Source organism: Dermacentor variabilis, chromosome 2, assembly GCF_050947875.1.
Source record: "Dermacentor variabilis isolate Ectoservices chromosome 2, ASM5094787v1, whole genome shotgun sequence".
Lineage (NCBI taxonomy): Eukaryota > Metazoa > Arthropoda > Arachnida > Ixodida > Ixodidae > Dermacentor > Dermacentor variabilis.
In genome coordinates this window covers 75,222,572-75,235,442 of record NC_134569.1, presented here as the reverse complement: position 1 = coordinate 75,235,442, position 12,871 = coordinate 75,222,572, and the positions used below count along the sequence as shown (strand labels likewise).

The window sequence follows — 12,871 nt, the reverse complement described above, 5'->3', positions numbered from 1 at the left end:
TCTGTGACATGGATCATTGTTGTTGCAATTGTATAGAGCAGAGTGGCTATTCACAGCATCCCCACAGAACAAAGTCTGTGAAATCTCAATAAACAGTAAACATATAGAATAATCAAATAATTTTTAGTATATTTCACCAAATTTTAGTATTCTTTGACTTCCACTGTCATGTTTTTTTAAATTCTAAGGTTGGTAGGTCTGTGCAAGCATATGAATAAGTGTGCACAAGCATAAGGTTTGGGTATATCACTGGCTAAGTGAAATATTAGAACAGTATTTTCACATGTACGAAGCAATGATGTGCTTGAATGTAACACATGACAGACATGCTTGTTGATAAGACTACTTTTCTTCGAGGCCGAATGTGAATACATCTCTTCCGAATAAGTTCCTTGATGTTACAGCATAAGGGTTTTGTCAGCTGAACATCAATGTGTGCCTGATGCACAAGCAACGTTTAATCACTAAGGTAACATTTTGTGTACCTCATGTGAATTAAGCTGTATTGAAACTTTTTGCATTTTCAGTGCATGTATAAAGCATGTCTGATGTTGTACTTAGACAGGCCCATTCTTGAGAATAATTGCTTACATTTAACAGAATGTCTTTAGAGATATGTAGAACACCATGCAGATGTTCTTTGTGTCCATTCGGAAAAGTTTCAGATTGACTGGTGTTTACATATTGTCCTTGTAAGAATTTCACATGTTGGTTACTTGAGCCCGGAATATTTTCTTGACCTGGAAAGAATACCTGAGGTAGCTTGAATTTTTTTTTGTTGTGTGCGGTTAGTTAAACTTTTCTCTTACACTTTTCGGCTCACCGGATGTTTACTTGTTGTTTTTGCAGTATCCTGTTCGCCGACATTGTTGGCTTCACAGTGCTGGCCTCTCAGTGTAGCGCCCAGGAGTTGGTTAGGCTCCTGAATGAGCTGTTTGGTCGCTTTGACCAGCTGGCCAATGTGAGTTAACCTGTCTTACAGGTGTTCTTGTATTATTGTAAATTTGTGTGTGCCATTGAAAGGATGAGAAATCATCCAGTTTTCCAAGTCTGCTTTTGTTAAAGTGTTTTTTTGCACTTCATTTTCAGGACAACCACTGTCTGCGCATTAAAATCTTGGGTGACTGCTACTACTGTGTGAGCGGCCTGCCCGAGCCTCGTTCAGACCATGCTCACTGCACTGTTGAGATGGGGCTAGACATGATTGACGCTATAGCGTGAGCATCACTTGATTTCTTTATTAAAAAATTTAGAAATCTGCACAAGTTATTTTTTTGTGTGCAAAGACATTATGAAACCAGAATCGCATACTGTTGCATGCAAAAGTAATGGACCACCCAACATTTTTCAAACTGCGATTGGGCATCACTTGACGGAGGAGTTACTGTTAATTCTTGTTTAAGGTATATTCGTATACCTGAAGCACATCTTCAAGTAGAAACTGTCGCTTTAGCTCTTTGTTTTTTCAGTATTCAGTTCCAGTCTTCAGTTACTTTTTTTCAGATTCTATGTCGTTGAGAGGAGTTACATGAAATTCTAGATCAGCAGTTACCGCAGAAGCAGTTATACTCTTTTGGTTTCTTGAAGAAGAATGAGCAAATGGCATATACTGAGACTACACAAAGATAACATCAAAGTTTAGTTTACCCAGTTTCTGGAGCAATAACTTGCAAAGTGTTTGCACAGGCACTTCATTTTTCATGGCCTCTGTAACATACCTGAATATTCAAGTTGTGTGGTTTTGCTTAAAACTGAGAATAAACGATACGTACATTGTTATGGAATTTCTTTTAAGTTTCACTGACAAAGGTCAGTGTCCGAATTACTGACACACAATGTTTGTGTGGCTCTTCTTGTTTTACTAGATAGCTACAAACTCTGTAATCACAGTATGAAGCTTCTGTTTCTCCAACACCCCACAGATCAGGAATTGTGCCAGCTTATATTGTGAAAAATTTAGAACACATGCCAGATGAAGCACAGCTGGACTCCTTTACACATCATGAAAAGCAGGGGTCAGGCTATCATAATACCACTGGCAACCACATACATGCCACAGTCATTCTGTTGAACGCTTTAAACAATGAAAAAGAGTAGAGAAGGTGAGAAGAGCACTCTCTGAAAGAAGTAGAACAGAAGGCTAGGCTTATCTTGCATTGAATGCGGAGAACCACTGAGCGATGGAGGAAAGAATGACCAATGCACGTTTACCAGCTTCTCGTGACACCATCACCGCGTGGCTTGCAAGGACATTGCCAAAGAAGTGCTCTACAGCCCTTGCCGTGCCACACAATTGTGCACAAGACAGTTATGAAAGTGCAACATTGTGAAAAAAAGGTTTGAGTGATATTTGCAGATGTTGAAATGCGCAACTGCTGAAAGTTGCACAAATCTCCACTCCTTAGAGAAGCTTGTTACTCCTGCCTGTGAGCGGCGAAAAGTTAATCATAGCCTTGTGCAAACTCTGATCTGTTGGAGTTATTTTTCTTTGATACAAGCTGCGCATTTTTTTTAGAACTGTATGCTGAAACTAATAAGCCAGAGAATTAGGATTTGAAGGCTTTTGCTGTGCTGCCCGATGGCTAGTGAAAGCAGCAAAACTTCGCAGGATTGGCTAGACAGTGAGACTGGCAAGACTCCATGTGATCAGGGAAACTCTATAAGCTGAAACCTAGTTCATGCAACCTGCAGCTATTTGACACTTTAAAAGTGCTGTACAGCCAAACCTAAATTTAACAAAACCTTTATAACAATTTAACAAAATGAAGCACTTTTGGTTCCTCAACACATATTCATAGAGCCTGACGCATTGAAAACCTCAAAGGAACAAAGGAAATTTAACACTTCACCGAATACTATAATGAAGTTTTGAGGTGAAATATAGATAATGCATGGGTATGCCAGGTTTCAGTTCAAGCGGTGAATGTCATTGACCTGTTAAGAAGGGTTTTCTTCTCTCATGAAAGAACAGAAGACATGCTCAGCAGATTCATTGTGTGCGATAAGTGTGTATGCAGGCAGAAACTACTTTTCTTTTTGCTGTTGAATTAATGTAATGTTATTTGCACGGATGTTTCAAGTGTTTTTGATTCAACAAAGTTGTCAATTTTAGAAAACAGTTCTAAGGCTCCCTTGACTTTGTTAAATAGAGATTTAACTGTATTCATGTTCCTGCCTGCAACAAGAGTTGTCAAAGCCCCTTCAACTTTCATGCTTTACACATTACAGGTCAGTCGTGGAGGCCACTGAGGTGCAGCTCAACATGCGGGTGGGCATTCACACGGGCCGGGTGCTGTGCGGAGTGCTAGGCCTGCGCAAATGGCAGTACGACGTCTGGTCCAACGACGTAACTTTGGCGAATGCAATGGAGGCTGGTGGCATCCCAGGGTATGTATTGCATGGTACTGAGAAAGAAAGTGGATCACTATGTTGTCATGTTTCAAAATACTATTTTTTCACAGCAACAAAGCAGCAATAGACTGAAGCAGTTGCTCTACTCACAGTCACAACCAAAAAGATTTAGAGGATGCTTAAGCTTCTGCTTTAAGATTGGAACGCGATAGCATTTACAGATCCCCGACTGCTTCCCGGCAACTGCAGCGTATGTAACCATAATGTTTACTGGGAAACGCTCGTGGTGAATGCTACGCACAAAGGCGGGCTTTCTGGTAGCAACGCGGCCTCTTGCGTGGGCCATGATGGGACGGAGGTGAGTACCATCTGTATGTGTTTCAAGGAAGCAGGTGCGCCGCTACATGCACTCCGAGATATTCACACGCCAGCGCGCAAATGGTTGACGCCGTCGGCAGTCTACAAATTGTAGAAACACTGGAAAAGGGGTTTGTTTGAGTTTTCGCGTAACAGAATTACGTTTTCTCGTATGTTCAAATTACAATCCGAGAGCTGTCATGTCTTTAGGTTGTGTGTAAGTCGTACTTTGTGATTTTTTTAATGTATTTTAGCTTGAGAAATACAATTAGTTCAAGTTCCTTGCCCCACATGGAGGGCCTGGGTATGGGTGGTTCAAAAATCTTTTTGCCGAAACAATGTCTGAAGCCGACACTGGATTTTTTGCGACATGAAACCCTTAACGCTATCCTGTTAACGATGTCAGGAATGCTCAGATTGGCTGTATCTGTTGCATGCATGCTTATGCCTATTGGTGGTTGACATCAGCATAATACAACCATGTTTAAGCATTTTACTCTGACATTGTATACCACCAGATGAAATTAATTGATGATGTTGATGCCAGCTGTCTATGCGATGTTGTCGGGCTGCTCACATTCTCTATAACCTGCGGGGTGTTTCATATACTGTTATTGTTGTGCAGCCATGGTATCTTCACATTCCGACGTAATCTGTTTCATCTTGTGTCTCATAGTGGCAACAGTAAAATAATAATAAAAAAAAAACACAGTGGTATATTACTGGCGCCAGATAAAGGCCAGTTGCATTCCACGTTTGAGCATGAAGTATATATGCAGAAACACAAGGCTTTAAGGTAGAAGCATGCATTGTGCTAGTGAATACATCCATTAACAATATGTGTGATTGGACTATATGCACCAGGTGCTTCTTCAACCATATGCACAATATGCACCAAGTGCTTCTCCTATCCAGTGAAATGCTACTTTATTTCAATAAAGCTTTCTGTTCTTCTTCATCTATTATATTAGGAAATTGCCAAGATCAGCAATACAGTTCTGATGCAGTCATTGTGCATATCTATGAGGATATTGCAAGAACTGCCTCATTATGTATAGCTGCATTGTTGTTTTTAGACATGTTCACCCTGACTTGTTGCATGAAATTTTGTAGGTGCTCAATTTTTCCAAACAGTCATTTGCAATTTGTGACTGAATGTGCTAAATAATTATACTGACCAGATTGTTCTGTGCTTCTATTTGGTGTTCTTTGATGTTCTTCGATGGTCATTAATGTTCTTTGTCTTCTCTCTGTCTATTTGATGTAAGCACTGTGTGTGGATGTTGTGTGGCAATACCTGCCACAATTTTTTTTTCGTGGTTCTTATTGTTTGTACCTCGCATGTAGAGGCTGCATTCGACGTAGGTGCTGCATGCATTAAATAAGAGCACATGACAGGTGGCAATATTGCATTGCTGTCTGAATATGAGGACTGCTTGTTTCCTTCGTGGTTGGTTAGTTGAGGTTTCGTGACTCGTGGCACAGCAGACAGGTTTGATCGTGTCATTCCAAGTCGGCACTCTTTTAGTTGAAATAAAGATTGCCTATCGCAGAGCTGGGCTTTTCAGATTACACAAGCATGTGCCATAAGATGAAATGATTTCATTGTCCTAACCACTCGTAGTGACAAGTCTTGATATAACAAGACATACTAATCTGTGTGGCATTGCCCTGTCTCCCTGCCAGGCGTGTACATGTGACAGAGGCAACTGTAGAGTGTCTGCACGGCGAGTACCAGTTGGAACCAGGCAGAGGGCAGGAGCGCAACAGCTACTTGCGTGAACACAATGTCAACACATTCTTCATTCGACCACCTGCACACAGGAGAAAGGTAGGCGCAATTTATGCAATGCTTCTCTCACGACATGATGCATAGCACTGCCGGATATTTCATCACAACATCTGCCCCTAGCTGGACATGTCTGATCTTGTGCTTGAGCCCTGCGGGAACCTTGTTGATTGGTTTTCTTCGTTTTTTTTATTAATTCTTCACATTCCAGTATTTACTACCGTTTGATATATTGTTGTGGAATTTTTATTTCCTAATCTTTTTGGTTTTGTGTTCATTTGAATTGTCAATTTATCCATGAGTAATGGATAGCTCTATATCCTGTGATAAGAGAGCCCCAAAAGCTTATTGTTTCTTATGCCTAAATGAAAGCAATAGACTGTATCAAAATCGGATATCAGTTGTTTAATAGTTGATATAATTGTGGCAGCCTCAGGCTGTACCGCAGATCATGACCGCGTCTCCTGTCTTTCAGTATTGCAAATGTGCTATCACATAGTGTGTGGGGAAGGGAATGGGGCAAGGGCGCTTTACTGAGCTGCCAAGGTTTGAAGGAATTGAAAAAAGCCAGTAGGTTGTTGTTTCTCTGGACACACATATCACATGTGTTTGACCTTTCCAGCCGCATTCACATCCCTCCAACATATTAAAGGACAGTGGGCCTCCCTCTCTATTTAGGCATTACATTATGTGGCATGTTCTCTCAAGATTGCGCCAGGTTATATTTGTTATAGTAATCCCTTTTCCTTTCTTTGTTCTTCTCACTTGCACTATTTTTATACCTCCCCTGTTGTTTCTCATTCATTATTCATTATTGATCTTTGGTTATTTTCCATGCTGTTAGCATACATAATTTGTGGTTGTTGTCTAATACTTATGTAGTATCAAGGCTGGCATACATAGTTATCACTGGAAAGCTGTGTAATTCTCATTGATAATTTAGCAAATTCTACTTTGATTGATGCAGCAACAATGAAAATAAGCCTAAAAGAGCCCTCCTCACCGGAAATATACTATTAAAAAATTGGGTGCATGTTTCTAACATGCAGTAGTGTGACAAACAATGATGATTCTTTCATAGCCCAGAGTTCTTGATTTTTTAAGGGCATATAAAATGCTTGCACCTTTCTTTTTTTTGTGTGTGTATGTTTCAGGTGGCAGACCATTAATCTGATAGATATCGTTTTAGAAAGCTTTTGGCAGCCTCCTTGTCTTGGGATACATTTGCTTTACTCTTGGAAGCTGCCTTAAAAAAATATAGCCTTAAATATAGCCTTAAAAAAATATCTTGCGCTTTCCATTTGCTTGTATGTTTGCTTGCGCATAAGGTCCTTTGCCCCCTCCCCCCCTTATTTCCGGGATACAACACCTTGCTTTATTTACAATTGTCTTTTCCCTAAAAGCAGACGATGCTGTTTAACCAGCTGCACGTCCGACGCATGGCTGGTCGGAAGCTGTCATTCAAGAATGTCTCCAATGTCGTGGTGCAGCTGTTGCACTCTATCAAGTACAGCATTGATGTGCCCTTCGCCAACATGGCCATGCCTGGCCCCAGTGGTACAGCTGAGAAGCAGCCAAGCAAAAAGGTGAGCTGCACCTCTAATCTGCTTTCTACTGGTTAAAAAAGAGGCCCTTGTTAATGTCGTCCGTATGCAAGTAAAAATGCAGTGGGGAAGCCAGCAGCTTAATATGCACAAGCTAGTAAATACGTAAATGTACAAGTTTCTTTGTGTTTCTCTCTCTCTGTATCTTTTGTCTTATTGGCTTTGCAGTGAACAGGTGTCTTTGCTGTGCTCGGTACCGACACTGTTCACATGAGTATTTGAACTATTTCACTGAACATAAAGGAATGTTATACACCCTCAGTTGCAAGTGAGGGCTGTAATGAGGGCTTCAAACCAGTAACGATGTGAAATAAGTTAGTAAGTCATACTGGCAGCCGTTTGTTGCCCGTGATATGCAGCTATCGTAAGTTGCACAAGGATTTCCCTAAGTAACTTTAGCACAGCTGACTTCCATTAACACACCCTCAGAGCACATTCAAATATGAAAACCTAAGCTAACCTAAGCTAAGCATTTAAGAATGCATAATTTGTATACTTGCGATATCTTAATCATCAAACGGAAAGTGAAGTCTATTGAACTATAATTCTTCCAATCACTGTGTTAACATGTGCTCACTATTCATGAAACGGAGTGCAGAGTTCTTTAAAGCACTAGATATTTCTTATGAAGCAGCCTTTCACCAAAGTGATTGTTGTTTCAATTTTTCAGTCCGGTTGAATGTTTAACACGACGTCAGAATGCTTTGCACAGCTGTTGTGATCAGGTGGCAGCAGATGTTCTTTGTTTGTCCTTTAACTGTGAAGAGCAGTGATGGACCAACGGCGGGTGGTGGCATTTCAATCTAGTAACATTTTGTACTTGAACAAGCCGACATCAGGTTCCAGCAATTGTGAGCACTTTGAATGATGTAAATGAAAAGAAGGTTCTTAAATATAGTATCTTTAAATATATTTTGATATCATTGATAGCTTCTTTATAGGTTTTAAAAATAACACTGCATTGTGTGCGTAGCAGCCTAATGTAAATTGCGAGGAACATGTAATTCTCTTGTTTAACAGTATGAAGAAGTCTCAGTGTAGAAATAGACATATATGTAGTTGATCTAAGCCTTCCATAAAGCATTATTGCCAGACTGCTTATCCATTGGTCAACCACGACTGCATTTGTTATATCATGTGATATAATTTCATTCCACTCTTAATTAGTCTTTGGAAAAGCAAGTACTTGTCAAATTTGCAAGATGTGTGTGCTGATTTTTATTCTATCCTTTCCAGTTCAAGATGACCGACAAACTTCATAAACCACTAAAGAAAAGGTACTCTTCTTGTCATTTTTTAAAAATGCTTGTTCTTAAACATCATCAGTGCATGAATGTGCCTCCTTTCTTCTCACAACTGCTTTCAACAGCCTGCTTTCTTCTCACAACCTCTGCAGCTGCAGAAACTTTAGAGAACAGAACGATAGATTTGCCAGTGTTCATTTAGTCAAAATAGTACATAACTTTCTCTTGTTTTTTTTCAGCTATTGTGATGGCCTAATGTTCATCACTTCTTTTTTTATCCCCTCCCCTCTTGCTAACCATATGATAAGAAGTCTCATCAATAGAAGTCCCACTGGACACCTTTCTTGCTCCTTTCTTGTGACAAAATGTAGTGACCACAAAATGTTTCTAATGTTTAGGCATGGAATGAAATTATAAAGGATCAATCTTTTGATCATCAGGAGTTGTTCACAATGGTGGAAACAGCACTTTTCGACAGATAATAAAGCAGGCAATGTGCATGACCACTTTGCTTTAAATCTTGTAGAAAAAATGCTGTTTTCTTTCAGTACATAAATATGCACCAAGTGCCCTAACTTGACATTCTGTAGATTTATACAGTATTTATAGGGTGGTCAGGAAAGCACATGTTTAATGCTGAGACTGGCGCCACTTTACATTTTTTGGCAGGCATTCTGTGGTATACCATCAACCAAGCAATCGCATAAATAAGTACCTGGCCCAGGCCATCGAGGCCCGCAGTGTGGACCGAGAGAAATCCAATCATGTCAACATGGTCACCCTCTGGTTCAAGGACAAGACCAAGGAGGAACAGGTAGGCTTGGTGGTATTGCACTTCAATTTTGAACACTGCATGTTCCTTTTAATTGCTAGCACAACCAGTCGACTCTCATAAGAATGTATGTTGCAGTTTCTTGACCTCACTTTTCGTTAAACAAAGTAACTTATCTCCATGAATGCAACTCACGTTACATTTTAGGTATATTTGCAGCCATATGCTCCGAATAGTGAGATTATTTTCCTCCTCTAATTTCTCATGGTGTGCTCAACCATCGGGCCATTGAGCATTGTGGGAAAGCCAGCCTTTTGGTGGTAAGAGGTGTGGTAATGAAGCGGAACGAAAATTGAGAGCACAACTCGGGGCAGTTAGAGGGAATTAAGTGATAGCACTGGCCTAACTAAAGCTGCAACAAAGTTGATCTGGGACTTTCGTATCAAAGTCAAATAGCCCAATCTACTCGTATTACAGTGATGCAGATACATATGGCCTCACTGCACAAATGTGGCTGCCCCAGAATACATGCATCTGGCCCTTTGGCGCAACACATCAGGCTCCTGTTATGTTTCAGCGTAGTAATAGCCACTGTAATTGCCCACTAAATTACCTGACCACACTTCACCAGTGAGGTAGTGTATTGCTCATTGCGCTTAATAAAGCCCACATATATGACAGCATTATACATCACTTGTGTCGTAAGCAAAATGTTACTTTCTCTTATTCTTCGAACTGTCAAAAGTCGTTCCTCACTTTGTTGTACTACATCCCTTGCAAGTACAATATTGAGTATTCCATTATTAAGCGTTGGTATTTAGCCTGTCTAACTGAAGGCTAGTAGGACTACCTCTGGGTCAAAGGAGCAAGTCTGGTATCATTGACAATGGACATCCAAAACCTTGCTGCCCGAAAACATGGCTGGCAACTTGAGATGTGGACGCATTGCTAATATTTCAGAATATTCATCTGGTTGTCCTCCCTCTTGTTTTCCTTCTAATGGTAGGTTACTGCTAAAACAAATTCGTAGTGAAATAACATACTTTTAATTCACAATCAATCAATCAATCAATCAATCAATCAATCAATCAATCAATCAATCAATCAATCAATCAATCAATTCATCAATCAATCAATTTATTTCAGTATCAAAGACACTTGGTGGGTACAGACAATAAGCCATCTATCAGGCTTGACGAGGTCTGCACCCCCCGTACTGGCATACAAGGCGCATAACAAAGACAGCATGCCAACAGAAATAAACCGAACAGTGTACAGAAGTCAGGTGTATATTTTGTACTGGCTTAAATCAGCAGCTATTGCCATAAATACTAGTAAAGAAAGCATAACAAACCATTGTGTAAAAAGAAATAATAATAATAAAATAAAAAAAGAAACACACTTGATTACATGACAGGTTCACATGACTACATGAATACCGCATGAGATTACACATTGTCTTGCAAAAGCAAATACGACAATTAGGTGTGGCATCGTGCTATATTTGTAACTCTGTATCTTGACAAGGCAGCAAACTACACCTTGTATGAAAATGTGCAGCTAAATATGTGCCTTTAAAGTGAAAGATATCAACACATACCAACAGATAGTGTAATGGGCAAGATACTATAGTAAGGTGAGTGAAATCGGGCTTACCACTCTGTTAAGTTATGCAAGACAGATTAATCTGTGCTCTCTCCACGTCAGACAACTTCCATGCCTGAATTGTTCTTAAACTTTAGCGCATATGCTGCCTAACACGGTAACTTGTGACAACTTTTGTCTCTTAGCACAATTTCCTGATTAACATGTAAAGTCGGTGCAACTAAGGAAATTGTGCATGATTCTGTAAACATTTTCACATTCGATGCCCATTCCGATTTCATTACACATTGTGGTCAGTTGTCAGTGCCTTTAATGGTTGCTTTTGTGTTTCCCCTCCTTGCACAATATTTGAAATGTCACGCGAGCCATGTTCCGCTGTACTACTATCAGCTAATTGCGATGTAGTTTCAGGCAGCTAAGTGTAGCGACCTTGTGTTTGCAGTAGCCGTGTTGCTCTTGTGATGCTAGTGCAGTAATTCTGGCTTCTGCTATCCTGCTTAACATAATCAAATATTTCTTTTCCCCCTTTTTTATCATGTAGTACCACCGTGAGAAGGATCATGGCTTTGGCAACAGCCTCGCTTGCATCCTAGGAGTACTTCTCTTGCTGAGTGGAGTAGAGGCCACTGTGCTACCAAGGTGGGAACATTCGCAAAGCTGTCTTGGATTAACAGAAGTCATTGCTAGGCTATTAAATTGATTAACTTGCAGGGAAGACGTAATAGCATTGAATAATGTGGTCGCATAGAAAGAAGAACTCAAGGGTGAGAGCTACTCACAACAAGTTTATCCATCGCTTGAATCCAAGAATGTATACACATGTAAGCACATGCACTCAGGTTGCAGATACACCACGGTAAGGAATCTCACTGATAAAACGGAGATTCGCAACTGAAAATCGAAACACACCTATCACTAATGGACAGCCATTCCCTCTTTTTCGTACAGTCAACTTTCATTAATTTAACCCTGACAGGACTGACAAAGGTGATTTAATTGTCCAACGTGTCGAAGTAAACAAGATGTGAAAAAACACCAAAGCACACCACCAATTTATTTTATTTTGCAGTATTTTCCCCAATTATAACATGCCCCTGAATCACATGTACGACCACTTTCTATGTGCCCAAAGAAAAAAAAAAGATAACTTAGAAGAGACATTAAAGCTCCCAAACAAAGTAGAAATTTATTGTGCAGCTGATTTCTAAGCAAGAAAAATGAGCAAGGGTCTAATATCCCATTGAACCACTGATATCCTATCAACATCTAGTTATGATCCATTTGTTCATGTCTCGATATAACATCTAAGGATGTCCTACTAACATGTAATTTGCGAATATCCAGTAGTCTATGCTTTACAGATGTTCATTCTACTTTAGAATTACTCTTTATGGACATTACATATTGATGTCATAGAGTTGTATGCGCTACGTCAACCGGGTGGCTGCATTTGAGGTTTTCTTGAAAATTGATTTAAGATGCTGTATCGGTTGGGGGGTGTGATTAAAGTTTTGTAGTTAAAGTTTTATGCGACGTGATCATTGAAAACACTAATTCCCCTAGCTTTATTGTGCATGAAATGTCATTCACATTAACTGTGGTACCTGAATATTGCAGAAGTTAAAGGTGAAACCATAAGCTGAGGTTAGACACCTTGAAAATCTTCAGAGAATTTTTGTGCCGAAATGTGCTAGCCTGGCATGTTGCATTGCTGATCACATGATGTCTTAACATATTTTGTAACAATACGACAAAAAAATTTTTCGGAGCACACATGATGTTGCTCTGCCCCATAGGCCTTTTTTCCCAGTTTCCATATGACAGAATCAGGTTTTCTCATTTGTTCAAATATAGTTGGAAACTGTCATGTCTGTATCTCATGTTTGTTTATCTACTCTGCCTATTTTCTCACACAATTTAATTTTATTACTTTAGTTAATTTAATATACTCAATGTGCCACGCGGGAGGTCTAGGAGAATGAGTAGGCTGCGATTCCTTGCTGCAGGCATGTGCACTAATGTGTGCACGCGATGCAGCTGATCTTGCTGAGTGGATGTTCTGCTACACAGTGTTTGCTGCGAACATTATAGTGCTGAATTTGTTTTTGATAGTACAACTGCTGTGGCACCTGCAAGTATGGCTTGCTAG

The 12,871-nt window shown here is 39.9% G+C and overlaps 1 protein-coding gene across 3 annotated transcripts in view; it reads left to right on the top strand.

Annotated features, from left to right (window-relative positions):
* Window positions 1–12,871, top strand: part of LOC142572106 (adenylate cyclase type 1-like) — a 234,123-nt gene that overhangs the window by 184,743 nt on the left and 36,509 nt on the right. For 2 of the 3 annotated variants that reach the window (XM_075680970.1, XM_075680971.1), the window contains exons 5-12: window positions 850–961; window positions 1,090–1,217; window positions 3,229–3,387; window positions 5,395–5,539; window positions 6,901–7,083; window positions 8,338–8,378; window positions 9,015–9,159; window positions 11,264–11,361. In XM_075680970.1, coding sequence (XP_075537085.1) covers window positions 850–961; window positions 1,090–1,217; window positions 3,229–3,387; window positions 5,395–5,539; window positions 6,901–7,083; window positions 8,338–8,378; window positions 9,015–9,159; window positions 11,264–11,361 — 1,011 coding nt within the window. The remainder of the gene's footprint in view (window positions 1–849; window positions 962–1,089; window positions 1,218–3,228; window positions 3,388–5,394; window positions 5,540–6,900; window positions 7,084–8,337; window positions 8,379–9,014; window positions 9,160–11,263; window positions 11,362–12,871) is intronic. The other variant, XM_075680972.1, reaches the window with a different exon arrangement.